The following is an 18,886-nucleotide window of genomic DNA, read 5'->3' as shown; positions in this document are numbered from 1 at the left end:
AAATATTGGCAATCTCCATGAAGCCAATATTCTTTAATCTGTGTCATTATCATGGTTGTGTGGTACAACAAGGTCAGTATCTCACAGCCAGGCAGTGACTTACCTTCACTGCCATAATCCTCCCTAACCTTAATCTTTGCTCTCATAACCTATCAATACTCCTTTCATCCCATTGTCCTCTCTCAAAGTATGACAGTAAACTGAGCACATTGATTCCTCCCTCATCACACACACAAAAAAGTTGCAGGCTACTGATAGAAATGCCATCAGAAAAAAATGTTATAGATAATATAAATTTTTAAGTGCTAAAAAAAAGCATTAGAAAATTAGAAAAAATTAATCCAAATTGTCTACTTTTGGACATTTTCTATATCACCAGAAACTTGTGTTCAACCCCTGAAGGTTCCAGCATCAGTCTTTTCTTGCCCTGGCTCATGCTCCCAAAATATTTCTTGTTATAAATCTGTGTGGGTGGTCTCTTCTTTCTCACATTCTTGTGATCTCTTCATTCTTGAGATCAGAGACTGTCTTGCTTGCTTTTATTTGTATTCTTAGCTCTTATCTCTGGCACATCAATTTATGCTTTAGTTGTCTGTTTATCTATCTGTCTGTCTTACTGCTTGGCAACAGAGTACTCAGGTTAATTGGATTTTCTGACTCATTTTCTGCTCTCTTTCTGTGAAACATCTTCCCCAAATATATAGGTTCATTTTCCTTCTTTACAAAGTTGAATATAATTTAATCTTTCTTTGATAATCATCATGATTATTAATATACTTATGATTAATTAATAATTTCCACTATATAAGAACACAAATCTAGAAAATTAACTAAATCCATATGGATTCCAGGTCATATTCTAAGGCTTTTAAAAAAATTTAGATACTAACTATGAATTTGTGGTCAGTGTACATATTGGTACATTAACAATTCTGCATATTAGAAAACTCCAATTAACCCTGGTCTATAAAACCACTCATATTACAAGTGTTAATATAATAATAGGAATTAGACCAGAGGCATCAAAATCCCGAGGGACTGAACCTAATTAAAGTGGAAATGGTTAATAAAATAAAAATATTAATGCAATCTAGATTATATTAATTTGTGGTTTTCTAAGTCAACATGCAGTCTGTAAAAATCAGTTTCTATTTGAGTTTGATACCACTGAATTAGACTAATTTTCATATGATTAAAACTGTATAGGCAGATATAGCCTTGAAAATCCAAAATTTATAAAACCTTCTAAGCACACTTTACCTTGACTCCTAGGGCTTCTCCTGAGATAACAGATATTGTCACACCATTCCTACTGGGTTTGGGGATGTCTTTACTTTTCAGTCCTTGATATTGAGGCTCTACCATCTTTTCTGAGCTCTTCAAATTGACCCAGAGTTGTAGACCATGAACAGGTTCCTCAGAGCAAGGCATTTCTGCATGCAGGATCCCACGGCCAGCAGTCATCCACTATAAATAAAATTTCAGAAGAAACAATGAGGGAAGAAATGTTAACCCCAAATCCAAATATCCCAAACATTAAGAACAGTGCTTGATCACTCAATGAAAAAAAAATTTAAGGGTTTTCAATCCATTTTAAAAATATTAAATCATTTCTTTTGCTTTAGTGAGAAAAACTTCTTATCTATAACATTGACAAAAATCACAAAGAATTGAATTATTTAAGTGACAGAATCATTAACCTACAGATTCTTGGACTGAAAGGAATTTTAGGAAGTCATCTAATCTAGCCTCCCCCAAAACACCAAGAATCTATATACATTCTTGATAGATATTCATCCATCTTCTACTTGAACATTGGTTCTACCTTCTGTGACAAAACAAAATAAATTTGATCTTTCTGTCTTTCACCTGATTGTGCTTCAAGTATTTGTAAAAAAACAATAATATCCTCCTTAAGTCTTTTCCAGCTCCTCAAGCATTTTTCATGACCTCATCCACAGTTTAGTGGAGTGTTGGACCTCAATTTAGGAGAGGTCAGAACACTTCTTTGCTAACTGTGTGACCTTAGGAAAGTCATTTAATTTACTTGTACTTCAGTTTCTTCAACTGTAAAATGAGGAGAAAGGAATGAACTACCTGGTGTCTTCCAGATTCTATGAATCTGTGGTCCTATGATTTTTTTTTTCCATCTTGGTCATTTTCTTTTGTATGTCCTCCAACTTGCCTCCATTAAAATGTTGTGGCCAGAACCAAACACAATATTCCAGGAGTGTATTGACTAATGTAGAACAATTACAATATTATATCCCTTTATCTGTAGATAGTATAAGGTGATATTTGGTTTTTTGACCAGATTTCAGAATAAATACTGTCTTGCTAGGAGAAATGCTAGAGTCTAGCTGTGATGTCTTGTCTTTGGACATGAGAGCAGGGATGGTGGTTGAGAGGAAAGAAATTGTATTTGAATGCTTCTTTTTAAAATTCCATGCATTAAAAAAGTGTCAAAATATTTATGTCATTTAAATAAATCATTAAAATAATTCATGAAACACCCTATGAAGAAAATATTATATCATAGTAATTGAGATTTTTAGATTTAACATTTTCCTAATCAGCACCAAAAAAATTTTTAAGGGTATATCACTTAAACTTGGAGATAAATTAATAGTTCAACATTAAGCTGACAATAATTGCTTCCCCTCTGCCATACCTGCAAGTCACCAGGGTCCATTTTACCACTGTGTCCACAGAAATCTTCATGGGCTGTGCTGCCTCCTTCCAGTACATAAGTTACCTTTAAGAAGAAAAAATAACTTTTAGAAGCAGAGGTAGCTAACAATATAGATTATGGCTGACTACTAAAGTAATGTGCTAATCATTATTAAGTCTAATCACCAGGCTCAGATATTAGCTATGATTCAATTTCTAGTTGGGAAGAACAACAGGATCAAGGATATTTAAGAAGAATTTAAAAAAAAAATTAAGGAAAATCAATGGAAACTTTAGAAGAATTAGGGGATAGAATCTAAAACAAAACCATAAATGGTAATAATAATATAAAGAATAATATAACAGAGCCACAGAAGCCTTCAGATAAGAGATCATCCAGTAATGAATGGTCAAAGGAAGAAGAAAACAGTAGTTGTGCTAGTTACTCCCTGCTTAGGTTATGGAGACAGTCATTTGGTGACCTATTTAGTGAACAACAACAAAAACCACAGCAACAACAACAAAAACCCCAAACCTTATCACAACATGCATTCAAGACATAACAAAAAGCTTTTCAAGACTTAGAAATAGATGGCAATTGCTAGTGACTTCTAGTGACTCACATGCACAGAAATGATGTTGCCAGAAAGACACTATAAAGCATTGCTAATGATTATGAAGTCTTGGTAAAATATACAAAATGCAGAAGCCAGAGTAGGTAACAGGATAAAGATAAAAGCATACATGGTCTTGCAGAAGTAGTGCTAGAAGTGTTAAAGCTCAGACGCTACTGAGGCTGGTAAAAGAAGCTAAGGACAACTCCAGGATCCATCTCTCTATCCACCGTGCGACCTAGCTACCTCATTGAGTCAGCAATGTAATCAATTGGCAGTTGAAAGAACCTTAATGTGACATTGACCTGCATTAAGTGAAATAGCTTTCAGGAATAGGCTGGTGATAATGCATTGTACTATGACATCATTAGAGCTTATCTGAAGTATTTTGTTCAGTTTTGGGCACTATAGTTTAAAAAGAACATTGAAAAATTTAAAAAGAACACCATTAGAGTAGACAGAGGAAATCAACCAGGATAGTACTGGTACTTAAGTTCATGTCATATGTGGATTATCTGAAGGCACTAGAGAAAAGAAGTCTGGGCAAAAGGAGGATTATAGAGACAGAACAACTGTCTTTAAGAATTTGATGAACTTTTATATAGAGAAAATATTAGCACTGTTCTTTTTTATCTCAGTAGGCATGGCTGGTAGTTGAAAAGGGTTCAATTTTGGTCCAATTAATATCATTCCTAAGTGGAATGGGATAGAGCATTGGACTTGGAATTCTGAGCCTAGAGTCAGGAAGAGATAACATCATGAATGCAAATCTGTCCTCAGACACTTACTACTATGTGACCTTAGGCAAGTAAAAACTTTAACTTTGTGTGCCTCAGTTTCCTCATCTGTAAAATGAACTAGAGAAGGAAATGGCAAACCACCCCAGTATCTTTGTTAAGAAAATGCCAAATAGGGTCTGAGAGTTGGACATGACTGAAACAACTGAACAACAACAAAATAAGAGGAATGGGCTTACTTGAGAGGTGTTGAATTCTCCTTCTTGGAGGCAGGTAATCACTGGTTGATGTTACTTATAGGGATATGTAGGGGTTGGACTAAATTGCCACTGATGGCTTTTCTTCTCTGTGATTCTGTGGATGTTATCAGCATAAGGTATGATGGAAAAACTTCATATGGGCCATCCACATGCTTCACTAATAAACTCATAATATTAAGAGAAGTGAGTAAAGCTTTGACTTATGACTGATGGAAAGACATAAAAAATTGTCTCAGAATAGATAAGGAAAAATGGGTCACAATCTGCAGTGCTGTAGTGACCCTTAATATCCATTAAATGACAGGTTCCTTTGGGTATATTCTTTCCTAAGTTCTCCTTCCTATTTGGATTATGGTAAAATATCTCCCCCTCTCCCTTAAATCTTTGACCTTAAAGTTGAAAATAATGGAAGTTTGCTTTATACGACTATAATTAGGTTGAACAAATCCACTTTGTTCATTTTATGCTAGTTTACAAAATTCATCTGTGAGGACATAAAAAAGTATCCATCAGCCTAAACAGATTTGAAAGATTACCATAAACTACATCTGACCACAAGCAGCTCCAAGACACAATCATAGTGAAAACGTGTGCTGAAGTTTAGAACGTGGGGTCAATATGTCTTACTGTAGCTTTCCGAAAACAATTTTTAAGCCAGTGTTTTCAGCCTTGTTTTTCTCTGAATTTTCACATAAAAATTCTGTTTACTCATTCATAGTTCAGCTGCATGGTAAAATTTGCAGGCTCCAAGCAAACATCACTTGAAGTTTTAAAATGAGACTTATTTTTCCCTCAAAGAGCAATTCTGCCAAATGTGGAACAATGGAATAAGTATCAAGAAAAAATGAGTTATTTCAATTATCACATATCCAGTTAATATGATAGTGTGATAAGTCATAAAAAGCAGCCCAGATTTCCCACACATACAGAAAAAAAAAGATAACTTAAACCTGCATTGATAGGTAGAACAATAACAAAATATCTAAAATGGGTTATGAAGGGTGAACTAGAGCAGGGACAACCTGGAAACCAGGAGACATAATAGGAGGTTGACGCAAAAGTCAATGAGAGAGGTAATGAGAGCCTGTGTGAATGGAAATAAAGATATTGGGATCCTCTAGAATTCATCTTTTAGGTTTAACAGAATGTGACAAAATGCACATGTACTAATGCACATATTTAAATAAAAATAACTTAATTATTAGAAAGGTGTGATGAAGGTAATGAATGGTAGCATTTAGATAGTACCTTTTATGTGCAGATACTGTGGTTAAGTACTTATACTTTAGGGATATGATCAACAACCCTGTGAGTTAAGTACTATTATCATATCTATTTTATAATTGAGGAAACTGAGGCAGAGGAAGGTAAGTGACATAAGCTTTAGTCATACAAACTTCTCTATCAAATGGATGTCAAAACTATGAAAACAATTAATTTAAAAATAAATCGCTAAATATTTCTTAAATTTATAAAGATATATATATATATATTATTTGCTATGGCAGTTTTGCTATGAAGAAATCAAAACTATATATAGTTATATTTTTTGAAAGGTCTAAATCACTTGATTAGAGAAATGCAAATTAAAATAATTTTGAGATCTCTATCTTACTCCTATCAGATTGACTAAAAGAGGAAAACAACAAATGTTGGAGGGGATAAGGAAAAACTGGACACTGATTCATTGTAGGTAAAATTGTGAACTGAACCAACTATTTTGGAAAACAATCTGGATTATGCCCCCAAATTTATAAAACTGTGTATACGTGTTGATCCAGCAATATATCACCACTAGATTTTTTTTTTTTTTTTACCAAGGTGATTAGGGGAGAAAAGAAAAGAATTAATATGTTTAAAATATTTATAGCAGATCTCTTTGTGGTAGCAAAGAACTGGAAATTGAGGGGATGCCCTTCAATTAGGGAACAGCAAAACAAGTTTTGGTATAGATTTCAATGTAATACTACTATGCTATAAGAAAAGATGAGTTGATTGATTTTAGAAAAAAACATGAAAAGACTTACATGAAATAATGAAAATGAAATGATCATCACAAGAGAAAATTGTACCCAGTAACAGAAACATTATCATAATAACAACTTTGAAAAACTAATTCATTCTGAGTATCATAAATACTCAAATCAAATATAAAGGACCTAAGAAACATACTATTCTAGTCCAGAAAAAAAACACTGATAAATAGAAGTATGTATAGTATCGCTTTGCATATAAGAAAACTTTAAAGGAAACACAAAAAGCAGGGTAATTTTGAAAATAAGTATTATTTATTACATACTTGCTTTTTAAAAAGTAAACTGTAAAATGGAAATTCTTGTTTTTATGTTGAATCCTCTCTTTATGTTATGCTATATACATGAAAATGTTCTTTTTTGTATGCCTTTTTTGTATTCAAATTAAAAATATATTTTTTTAAAAAGTAATATTAAAAGTTACTAGTGGAATGAAGACAAAAATGTCATTTAAAATAATACTTAGGCCATTCATATACTTTAAATTTCAATGGATAAAAATGCAGTTGTTTATTACAAATGCTTAAAATGATGTTCCCCTTCAATTTCTCCAATTCTGGAAGACTTTATTGGGACAAAAACATCCCCAAACCCATATTAATTTAATGAGGATTTCCTATTTCAAACAGAAACTCTTTAAAGTTGTCCCCTTCCCCCAAGATTTAGCAAATTGTACTATAGGAAATGGGAGAGGTAGAACTAATCTGGCCTCTTCATGGTTTTTAGATTTAACCAAGAGTCAACCTGAATTTCCTAATTTACTGAAAGAGGAACATGATCTTGGAAATATTGTTTGATCACTGCACATTTTAAATAGGATGATTATGTTACTGTAATATTAGAAATGATAGCAATTCATGAAGACTAATAATGCATTGGTGGGATGTAATCTAATTAGAGGAAAGAATCTTCAAGTGAAGAAATCATAAATCTTTTTAAGTACTGAAAGATGACATTTAATCTATAAGAAGAAGATTTAAATGGGCATACAAAAGAGTTGTTTTTAAATTTTTATCTTAGTCAAATTTTTTAAATGACTTGATGCTACAAAGTCATTTATTTGCTCTTATTTAAAGACATTAAAGACTGACAAATGAAAGGAACAAAAAGGAGAATCCGAGGTAGTTTTCTAGCTCTCTTTTCATTTTTAAAGACATAAGTGGCCAAGTGGGAAGGACCTCATAATAGGATTAAATAGTGAACTAAGAATTTTGTCCCAAGAAAGTCCTTAGACATTTGTAAAGGACTTTGGTAATTGGTAAATTTACAAAGAGGAAAAGGGACCAAAATAATGTGTCATAACAATAAAAATGCTAGAGAAAATGACCAGGAAAAAAAAAAAAGAATCATAGAACTAAAAAAACTGTCAAAGGTCTTTCTTTAGCCTTCAAGTAACTATTCTAACCTCCTATTCAAAGCAAGAATTCCCTGGACAGCATCTTGGACAGATGATAATCAAGATACTTCTTAAAGAGTATGTGGGGAAATCACCTGTGAAAAAAAACATGGAGGAAAAATATTGGGTCTTGCAAATGCTCTCAAATACCTATCACACCTCAGTCAATCATTCATGTCTCTTTTACTACATAGCATGATGTCAAAGATTCACATAAGACTGAAGTTTGTGTCAAATTGAAATTCATCACTTTTCTTCATATGCTTTGTAGTAAAACTTAATTGCATAATCTAGGGACTCAGAAATTTCCTTTTAATTCTCATTAGGAGTTCCTCAAATAATGGCACAGAAAGAATGTTGGGTACATTACTTTCCTAAATTTATCAGGGCCTATTTGTAACAATAATTAAAGCTGCTTTTGTCCAAGGTTTTACAGAATGGTTTATCTGGATCACCATTTTCTCTACGGTTTCCTCCCTTATTTTACTTGAATTGTAGCATGTGCAAGAGTAGGGTCAGATCTACTTGAAGCATGGGGAAGAGTAATATAGCAATATTAAGTCAATCCCACTCCCTGATTTACATTCATAGGTTAGTTCCCTCCAGAACAGACATTTACCCCTAGGCTCAAAATATTCCACAGTTCAATGTTCCTAAAACTCTGAAAGCAATCTCCTACTGTTGCCTTTATCTTGACAGAAATGATTATTAATAACTAATTATTTGGAAAGATTCAGAGTTTTCCCTATTTTCTAAAGTTCTGATTTTTAAAAGTTCAGTTTCTTGAACAATATAGCTGATAATGAGATTATTTTAATTTTTCTTATTTAAACTCCACCTGAACCATTGTAACCATTGTGTTCTGCTCAGGCTAGGATAGGGTATGAATTCTTTAAATTAATTGTCCAAGGCTAGTGGTAGTCTGGGAACAGAAATAACTTCTTTGTCAAGGGATAACATAATTTCATTCTCAGACCCTCACTGTAATACTCTTTCTTTAATTAATTGTTAACCAGAGTTGATTGTCATTCCTTTTTCAAAAGAACATATAAGCCTTGAGCTGCCCATAATTGTGTTTAGTCTAAGAAGAATAGCCAAATGATCATTCCTTTATTAATAAATTGTTGGCCATATTAATAAAATTATTAAATTACCCAAACCTATGTCTTTCAAACCTCTTTAATTGCCACAACTTTTAATAGTCAGGTGAAATGATTAGCTCAAAGCAAAGGCATATCCTGAAGTAAGCATAGTGAAAAAGAGACACCTCTTTAACCTGAGGCACACTCTCCTACAAATATATTTAGTGTCATTGGGAAGAGAGAGAATATATACAAGATATAGAGAGGAACACAAGTAGGGAATATAGATGGCCAGGACAATTCATCTTCCACACAGGTAGGCACCAATTTCTTTATGCTATTCTTTGTGTCTTTAAAATAGTCCTCCTGCTCATCCAGGTGAAAAGTCTCTGATTGGCAGGTTGTTCTGCTGGTCTGTAGATCCCAGTGCTCAACACAGTTCCTATCACATAGTAGATACTTTATAAATGCTTATTGATTGATGTTTGACTTTATTGTCAACTCCTATAGTCAAGCTATATAGATATAATCTTTGTTGAAGAGAGCGTCTAGGAAAATTATGCCATTGTAAAATACTATTGCTAGTAGAGGAAACAAGAGCAATAGGGAGGGATCCCTCCCTATTTTACTGCACTCGGAAGAGATACAAAGGAAAAAGCTAAGACTAATTTCCTTTCAAGAGTTGAGCTCTTCTATAGCCAGCTCTCTTCTTCACTGTCAGAGTTGACAAACTTCTCAATTTTGGGTTTTTTTTCCTAAATCCATCAGGGGACTGGTTGATATTCAGCAGAACAATGGTTAGTCACGCCTATCATTTCATCAAATTGACAGGGAACTTTTTCACACCTCTTGAAGGATAAAGAAGTATAAGTACTTCTTATTTTTCCTTTACACTGGCAAATAAAAATCTGAAAGGGGTAAAACTGTATAAATCCTCATCTTTATTCAATTGCTTACAATCTAATGATAAATATTTATAAAAATATCTTTTCAAGAAGCTAATATTTTATTTTCATCTAGTAGTGAAAATACCTGTGTTGCATTATGGATTTGGGAAGTAGATGTAAGGAAGTCCTTCCCAAGACCCACTTTCTTTGTGACAAGTAGCAGTGTAATTCTTTTGTTCTATTGAGTGGCCAAAATGATAAAGACACTCAATTTAAAGTTAGGACTACTGAATCTATTGTTTTGACCCTGAAGGAAAATCATAGGAAAGTCACACAACTTATATCCTCAGCTTGCTAAATGAAAATAAAAATGCATGTATCACTTCCCTCACAATGACCTCTTAAGGCCATTAAGAGCAATTTTTTCCCAAATTGTAAAGTTCTATGGAAATGTGAGCTTCTTATGAAAATGTTCTATAATATATCTCCAAAACTCATACTAAACAAGAGAATAATTCTTAGTCTATTTATTCAACATTGGCAGAAATAGTCAAAAGTCTTTCCCAATAGTCTATAACATCAACAATGATGTTGGTATGATATTATTAGTTCAGGAAGAAAAAAGTATAATGTATGTGTTGGCTTCAATTCATAGAATGGGACAAAAAGCTACAAAATCAGAAAGCTCCCAAGACAAAGAAAATGTCAGCTCATGTGTCTACATTCACACGTGTGTGCATGCACACGCATACACACACACACAGTGCTCGGGAATAGAAAACAAACGGCTGCAAAATCTGTGATAAAACTAATTTACATTTTCAAATATGGAAAAAGAAGGGTGATGAAAAAGTGAACTTAAGTATCAGAAGCAGATTTTTTTCAAATATTTATAAATACTATTGTTAAAAATAATCTTGGGAAAGTAGAATGACTGGAATGATGGAAAAGTCTCCATGATACCATGCATTAGGGAAAAGATGAGGGCCAAGAAGGGAATAATCAACTGACAAGTTGATGGGAATGGAGAAGGTAGAGATTCTCCATCTTTGGTTTGCTTCTGCTTTCTCTACTACTGACAATGATCTTTGAACTGAAAAAAAGAGAACAAAAATTGTGTCATCACTACAGTATAACATTGCTATGTCAGGTTTAGGAGCTGCCTGCCTCCAAAGTCACTTCACTTTTGTGTCAATGATTTGAATAAAATCCTGGATGGCAAGTTTCTCAAATTAGAATATTCCACAAGTTGAAATGGATAGCAAACATACTAGATGTGATGGACAGGACCCAAAAAGACATCAACAGACTGGAATGTAGGGTCAAATAAATGTGATAGCTAAAACTGTAAAGTCTTACTTTCCACAGAATCAACTTCACATACACAAGATAGGGGGTGATATAGCTAAATTGCAGTTCATTTGAAAAAAAATCTCGGGATTTTAGTAGATGGCAATCATAAATGTCATTTTATTCAAATATATTATTGGAATCTAATGCTAAAGAGAGGCAAAACATCGAGGCAAAGTATTTGTATTCTCTATGTAGTTCATAACTGGAATATTTAACAAAGACAAAAGAAGGTGACCAAGAGAGTGAAGGGTCTTGAGTCAACCATTCCATATGGGAATCAGTTGAAGAAACTTGAAATATTTAGTTTCAAGAAAAGAAGGCTTAGTAGGAGCTCTCTTCAAATATTTGAAGAGCTGGCTGGAAAAGTGGATGAAACACTAGATGTGGAGTCAGAAGACCCGAGTTCAAATCCTGCTTCAGACACTTATTTAGCTTGTGTGACTATGGACAAGTCACTTAACCCTGTTTGCCTCAGTTTCATCAACTATAAAATGGACAGAATAATAGCACTTATCTCACAGGGTTGTTGTAAGAAACAAATGAGATACCGGGCATAAATTGCTTTGCAAATTTTGAAGTTTTAGATAAATTAGGGACAGTGAGGTGGCCCAGTGGAAAGATCGCTGACCCTGGAATCAGGAAAACCTGAAATCAAATCTGGCCTCTGAAACCAGCTGTGTGACCCTGGATTAGTCACTTAACTCTGTCTTAATTTCCTCATTTGTAAATGGGCCAGAGAAAGAAATGGCAAACCTTCTAGTATCTTTGCCATGAAAACCACAAATGGGGTCATGGAGAGCTAGACATGATTGAAATAATGAAACAATGAAAAACAAAAATAAATGCTAGCAATTATTATCCTTATAATCATTTGAAATGCAATCATTTGTCAGAGATTGTTAAATCTATTCATAAAATGTAATGAAGTAGGAAAGAGGCTATTTTCATTTCATGTAAGAAACATTTAAAGTTATTCAAAACTAGAATGAGGCAAGTTTTCCCTCATTGGAGGGAATATACCAAAGGCTGAGTCTGACCACTTCTTGCTCATATTTGAGAAGGGTTTCTCATTCAGATGCCCTGGATGGCAGGATGGCACTGAAGGTCCTTTCTCATTCTGATATTCTGCTGATAATAATATTCAAAATGAAAAGATGAATCAAGTCAGAAAAAAAATAACTTCAAGAGAACAATTTCAGATATAACATTAATGAAAAATAATTTTATTATTAGAGCAACCACAGGCTATGAACATTAATTATTCTTCTCACTTCCCATTATCCTTCTTTGTACTCAAACTCTTTTTTTAATTTAGGGAGAAAGTAGATATCTAAGAACATCATTTAATAAAATACATGTCAAATCTTGTTATTTAAGGGACAATCCAAATTTTTTTTGTTAAAGCAAAATTCTATCATACTGAACATTACTTAAAATAAATCTTCCATTCGTTAAGGTTATCATTTTATTGGATAGACATTTCTGTTTTAAAAATATTAAGGCATATAATGGTATCTGAGACATCTAAGTAGTGCCATAGTGCCAAGAGTTCTGAGCCTGGAGTCTTTATGAGTTCAAAGCTTTGTGATCTAGTGATCCTATGTGATCCTAGGCAAGTCACCTGGCCCCATTTTACTCAATTTCCTCATATGTAAAATGAACTGGAGAAGGAAATGGCAAGCCACTCCACAACCTCTTCCAAGAAAACCCCAAATGGCATCAAAGAGTCAGATATGACTAAAAAGCGACTTAACAGCAGCAAATAATAGTATCTGCCCACAGCTTAACATTAAAATAAATGTGACATATTATAAATTGGGTTACAGTTTAAAGCTATCTATTCATCTCCACCTCATCCTCTCCCCAACCTCACATACATGCACAAATTTTTCTCTGATCTTAATTCATGGTCTTTCATTTTCTTTCTATAATGCACAAACCTTCAAGAGCATTTTGTGATACTGAGCAAAGTTGAAAAGGTATAGCAGTCTTGTAAAATTTTCATTTTAAACTCCATCAAGTAGATGGGATGGGATAAGTCAGAAAGGCAGGATCAAGGGTCCAGATTTGGATTTCAGGGATCTATATTCTAATCCTAAATCTGTTATTTATTTCCCATGTGACTTGAGCAAGTAAGTCTCTTATAATCTCTGGGTTTCATTTTCTTCAATCATATCTTGAGTGATAACTGTACTTCTATATGATTGATTTCCTTTATAATCTTAGGAGAGCCATTGAAGACTTTGAAGTGAGAAAGTAACTTAAGAATTGTGCTTATGTTAAGGTACAGTGGAAAGTACCTGGGGGAATCATGACAAATCCTAGTTCTGTCCAGCTGTGTGATGTTGGGAAAAATATCTGACATTTCTAGGTCTTGGTTTCCTCACCTATAAAAGAAAGCAACTGGATTAAATAATGGTTAAGACCTGTTCTAACTTTAAAAATTCTATAATGCTTAGAGCCAGCATAAGCTGAGGAAATCTTTTTAACTTCTATATCAAAGGAAATGAATTACTGTTATTTTTTTAAATTTCTTATAAGTACTTCTGAGATTTGGCAAAATCCAGATGATCCTAAAGAATAATGAGGAACACTCAGAGGAATAGTGAATGAAATTTAAAGTAGACTGCCATGATTAAATTCAAGAACTACCTGTATCTGATCAATTTAGAACTATAAAATCAGAAACAGGTGCTTTCTGAAAGTACTAGATAAGTTCTCTGGTCCTCAACAACTATTATATACTGTACAAATAGGTAGTTAGGTGGCACAGCAGATGGAATGCAGGTCCTGTAATCAAGAAGGCTCGTTTACCTGAGTTCAAATCTGATCTCAGACATCTACTGGCTATGTGATTCTGGGCAAATCAATTAACCTTGTTTGTTTCCATTTCTTCATCTTAAAAATGAATCATCTAAAATACTTTAGAAGGAAATTCTGAACCACTCCACTATCTTTGCCAAGAAAATCCCAAATGGGGTCAATAACAAGAACAAATCATGGTCATTCAAAATCTACACTGAGCATTCCATGATGTTATTTGGTGCCTGTGGGAAAGTGAGGGTGGGTGAGGGAAATGGGGATGATTGTTATGGAATCTTGTTTGAGTGTGGCATGGTATTATGATAGAAAGAAAACTGCATTAGGTGTCAGAAGAACTCACACACCATTTTTTTTTTCTGTCACTTAGCTGGCTGTGTGATCTGGGAAAGTCTCTGTTATTTCTCTAGACTTCCAGTTTCTTTAACCATATAATTATCTTATCAAAATTTTCTAAAACCGTTTTTCACTCTAATATTGTATGAATGTTTCTGATCTTGTTAAGCTGATTCCTATTAATTACCACAAATTAAAATTCTATCCAAAAACCATGTAGTGCTCTCACCTATTGTGCCTGAAGTTCTGTCCATAGGAAGCCTTTCCTGGCTTCCCTAACTGCATGTGCCCTCTTTCCTAAATTACCTTACATATTTTTGTATTTGTTTCTCTTTATATATTTTCTACAATAATAAATAATTCATTAATTGATTTTTTTATAACTTTTTATTGACAGAACCCATGCCAGGGTAATTTTTTTACAACATTATCCCTTGCACTCACTTCTGTTCCGATTTTTCCCTCCCACCCTCCACCCCTAGATGGCAAGCAGTCCTATATATGTTGAATATGTCGTAGTATATCCTAGATACAATGTATGTGTGCAGAACCAAACGGTTTTCTTGTTGCACAGGGAGAATTGGATTCAGAAGGTAAAAATAACCCGGGAAGAAAAACAAAAATGCAAATAGTTTACATTCATTTCCCAGTGTTTTTTATGGACAGAAGCACTGCTTCTGTCCATAAAACACTGGGAAATGAATGTAAGCTGCTTCTGTCCATCATTGATCAATTGAAGCTGTAATTCAATAATTGTTAACATGCATATAGCTCTTTAATGTTTGCAAAGTGCTTTATAATATAGTTATCTACTTTTATTCTCAAAAGAATTCTGCTAGGCAGGTGCTACTGCTATTCTAATTTTGCATAATAAAGAAACTGGGAGTTTTAGTAAGTGGCCTAGAGTCACACAAGTTGTTGTCTGTCAACAAGCAGGTCACAAGGTGGTCAGAAAAAGCAATACAAGGACACTCAAGATCTCTCTTTAAAACTTTAGAATTGATTATATGACATGGAAGACACTGGCACAGAACCACCCAGCATGGTGTGCTCTCATCAGAAAAAGTATTGGGCTTAGCAAAGCAGAATTGGATTAGTCCCCCAAAAAACGCAAGATGCATAAAGTGAGAGAATCCACTCCAAATAAATGTTCATACAGACTATTGGTATCTGACCTGTGGCAAAACATTCTGAGCTCATATAGTTCTCATCAGTCACAGTAGGATACATTGCACTGGACTCTAGTATACTGATGCCATTTTGGTCCTCTTAGAGAATGAAGGACATGACCTCAGAGAAGTGCTGCCATGACATGTAAGTGAACTGGATTTAAGTGAGTGAGGTCTGTGCAAGGTCACTTTCCTCTCCAGAGACATCTGGGTCCAGTAACAAAAAAAAAAAAAAAAAAAAAAAAAAAAATAGATGAAGAAAACTGGAGATGACCCTGGATGCAGTGGGAGACCTTGGTCTGTTTCAGCTAAGGTCTTTATCAGGTCTCAGTTTGACTGAGGCAAATCAGTGATTAAGGGTAGGGAAGATTTGAGTCAGAGAATGACCTCTTTTACCTAGTCAAAAACAAACAAACAAACAAAATACTACAACCATCACAGAGAAGAGGAGAAAACATTCAGGATTTCTGTACAAAACAGAAACAATTGATACTTACATTCACTTTGGGGCAATCCAGGACCAAAGAAAGACCAAATGGGATTTGGCCTGGGATCTATTGTTGAATAATCAATAAGATACAGAGTGATTTGGGCATGGCCCTTAAGAAAGAAATTTAGCTGGTAAACCCCAAGTTATCTTGGGAGATTTCAATGATGAAATAATAATAATAATACATTCTTTTAGTCAGAGCATTCTCAGGTGAGAGTATGATATAAAAAGAAGGAAGGAAGGAAGGAAGGAAGGAAGGAAGGAAGGAAGGAAGGAAGGAAGGAAGGAAGGAAGGAAGAAAGGAAGGAAGGAAGAAATTTTATAAAATCCTGATTCTTGCTAAGGTTACATAAATCTTTTAGTAAAATACAGCTAATCTGTTTTCCTAATTGACTAATTTCATTAAAATTAATTTTCACTGAATGAATAATTATTTCGGGTAAAGGATTTCAAAGAAAGAGATGAGCAAAAAAAATAGATAGGCTATGTCATGAGATGAGAATTAGGGATAATAGATGGGCAGGACCCATATTCCATTGGCATCTTTGCAACATCAAGAGAAAATGAAGAGAACTCCCACTCAACACATTGGGTGGATCCTATATGATGAACTTAAGAGAGTTCATGGATAAGCATCAGATGTAGGATAGGCAGGCATAAGTTAGTATGTGTATCATTGTTATAAATATCCATATTGATCATATCACAGCTTTATTTCAGAATAAGCTTTGAGAATCATTGTCTCAGAGAGTACATCTGCATAGCCAGTGAGGATGGTCTCTTTTACTTAAGATTTAGAAGAAGATATTCTTTTCATATAATAACATATTAATTAGAATTTGATTCAATTTAGGGGGAAAGGAGGTTTAGGACATGGACCAGTGATCCCATTCATATTAGAAATTTACTATATCAATACAAACCCAACACTTTCTCTGCAAGTTTTTAGTAAATTAGTACCAGAGGACTGAGGAATTAAATGACTTGCCCATAGTCACAAAACTAGCATGTTTCAGAAGTAGGATTTGCCTGAGTTCAGCTATGCCAAATTGCCTCTTGTTTAATCAATTTAATGTAAATTGAAAGTATATTCTCTGGGGCAGCTAGGTGGCACAGTGGATAGACCAGGAGGTCTATCCACTCTGGAGGACCTGCATTCAAATCCAGACTCATACATTTACTAGCTGTGTAATCCTGGGCATGAAACTTAACCTGAGTGCCTCAAAATAAAAAAAAATATATATATACATATATATATATGTATATTTTTTTTCTCTTATAGTCATACCCAAGAATTCTTTAGTGAATGATTTCCATTCTTGACCCAAGTTGATTTCACTAGATTTTCCTTTTATGAATATCAACAATAAAGCCTCTCAGATATAAATAATTTTTGATTATAATCAAGCTTAACTACCTGGCTGAGATCTAGGGGGAGTCAGTTGTGAGGAATTCATTTGCACTACAACAATGGGAAATTTAGTCAGAACTGCCAGTTCCCCTCATGAGCCCTAAAATGAGTAAAGCAGAGTTCTCACCATCTGAAATGCTAAAATTTGTGACTATCTTCCTTCTATTCTGGTCTACTCATATCTTTCTTCACCCAACAGGTTGAGAGTCCAGACCTAGCAAACATCAAAACTGACATCATGCACCATGCTTCTATTTCTGTCTAGAATAGCAGATCATTAGCTCAGTTGAGTTTCCAGTCTTCTGGTCAACTATTCATGTTGCTGCGGACTCCAATCTTCAAATCTGGGAATCTATCTGTTGCCTGTCATCCTTGCTGTGTGACCCATCCTGTGTCACATGCTTTGCATAAAAAATATCTACTAACCCCAACCTTCTCAGAGTCTCTTCATTTGTCACTCAGGGCTGTTCAGTATGTCATTCTTTCTAGATATTTCACAGTGTCTTAATGTAAAATTTCCCAAAATACATACAGTAAAGCTATCTAAGCGTTCACAGATGGGGTACAAGTATTGTTGATCTTTAGAAAATTGGGGAGTGGGGAGCTAACAATGGATATGCTCAAGTATGAATGCTATGTGGAATCTAAAAAAGGCAAATAAGAGTGTCCAAGAGTCTGCTTGAACTAGAGCAGATTGTTAAGATTTCAGTGTAAGCATTTATACCCTGGAAAATTAACAAAGTTTCAAATCAGTATTTGATTTTTGCTTTGCTGATTGTCTAGACTTAATGTTGGACAACCTCCATAGAGAGTGGAACTATAAGATTAAATTGATCACCATCTAAGTCTAGACTTAAGAAAGAAAATATTAATAATGAAGGTTAAACTTAAAAGTGTATTCTGCATATATTCTGGGAAAACCCAGAAAGCCAATTGTTAAACATTTACCAGCACCAATGGCACTCTGTCTAATAGTATCTTTCTTGTTTTTAGCTAACTAAATTTTTTAGGGTGCTAAATTCCTTTTAGGATTTAGCCTGCAATTAAGGGCATACTCCAACCTCATAGTTAATTTTCTCTTTGTCCTAGTTAATTTTGAGTTCCACTAGGAAACTTTTTCCATCATTAATTGTTAAAATCCCTTTCCTTCTAACTATATGCTGTCCCAACTTTATTTCATATTTACCACTCCTGATGTCTACTGTACCTCTTCATTTTTTCTGTAACCTCTTCTTCTAAATAAACCTAGCTTTTGCCAAAGAGAATAGCCATTGTGAATTTTTCACATGATTGAACTTCAACATTTGGTGACTATAATTTCATCATTTGGTGCTAAACCCCAAATGAATGATCTCCTATACCACATCACTCTCACCCCTCCTTAAAATGGTAAGCAATTTGATATAGTTTATATAGAACATGCACATTTATAAAAGGGAAATATTAAAGTGATCTCTAATTATGTCCCACTAAATATTCTTCTGTAACTGGCTAGCAACCTTGCTCTCTCCTAGTCACAGTTCTCAAGCTGGCAATATTCACAAACATTAACAATTGTTGACATACATATCTCAAGATGGAAGCAGTTATAGCTGCAGGTGCTAAATGAATATTAGCCACTCAGATTT

The 18,886-nt window shown here is 34.1% G+C and overlaps 1 protein-coding gene across 2 annotated transcripts in view; it reads right to left on the bottom strand.

Moving 5' to 3' along the window:
• PIR (pirin) overlaps positions 1–18,886 on the bottom strand; it is an 88,533-nt gene that overhangs the window by 46,656 nt on the left and 22,991 nt on the right. For both annotated transcript variants that reach the window (XM_031958968.1, XM_003765557.4), the window contains exons 4-5: positions 2,672–2,755; positions 1,261–1,467 (exon numbers count right to left, since the gene is read on the bottom strand). In XM_031958968.1, coding sequence (XP_031814828.1) covers positions 1,261–1,467; positions 2,672–2,755 — 291 coding nt within the window. The remainder of the gene's footprint in view (positions 1–1,260; positions 1,468–2,671; positions 2,756–18,886) is intronic.

Source organism: Sarcophilus harrisii, chromosome 3 (assembly GCF_902635505.1).
Source record: "Sarcophilus harrisii chromosome 3, mSarHar1.11, whole genome shotgun sequence".
Classification (NCBI taxonomy): Eukaryota; Metazoa; Chordata; class Mammalia; order Dasyuromorphia; family Dasyuridae; genus Sarcophilus; species Sarcophilus harrisii.
This window is presented reverse-complemented; position numbering and strand designations above follow the sequence as displayed.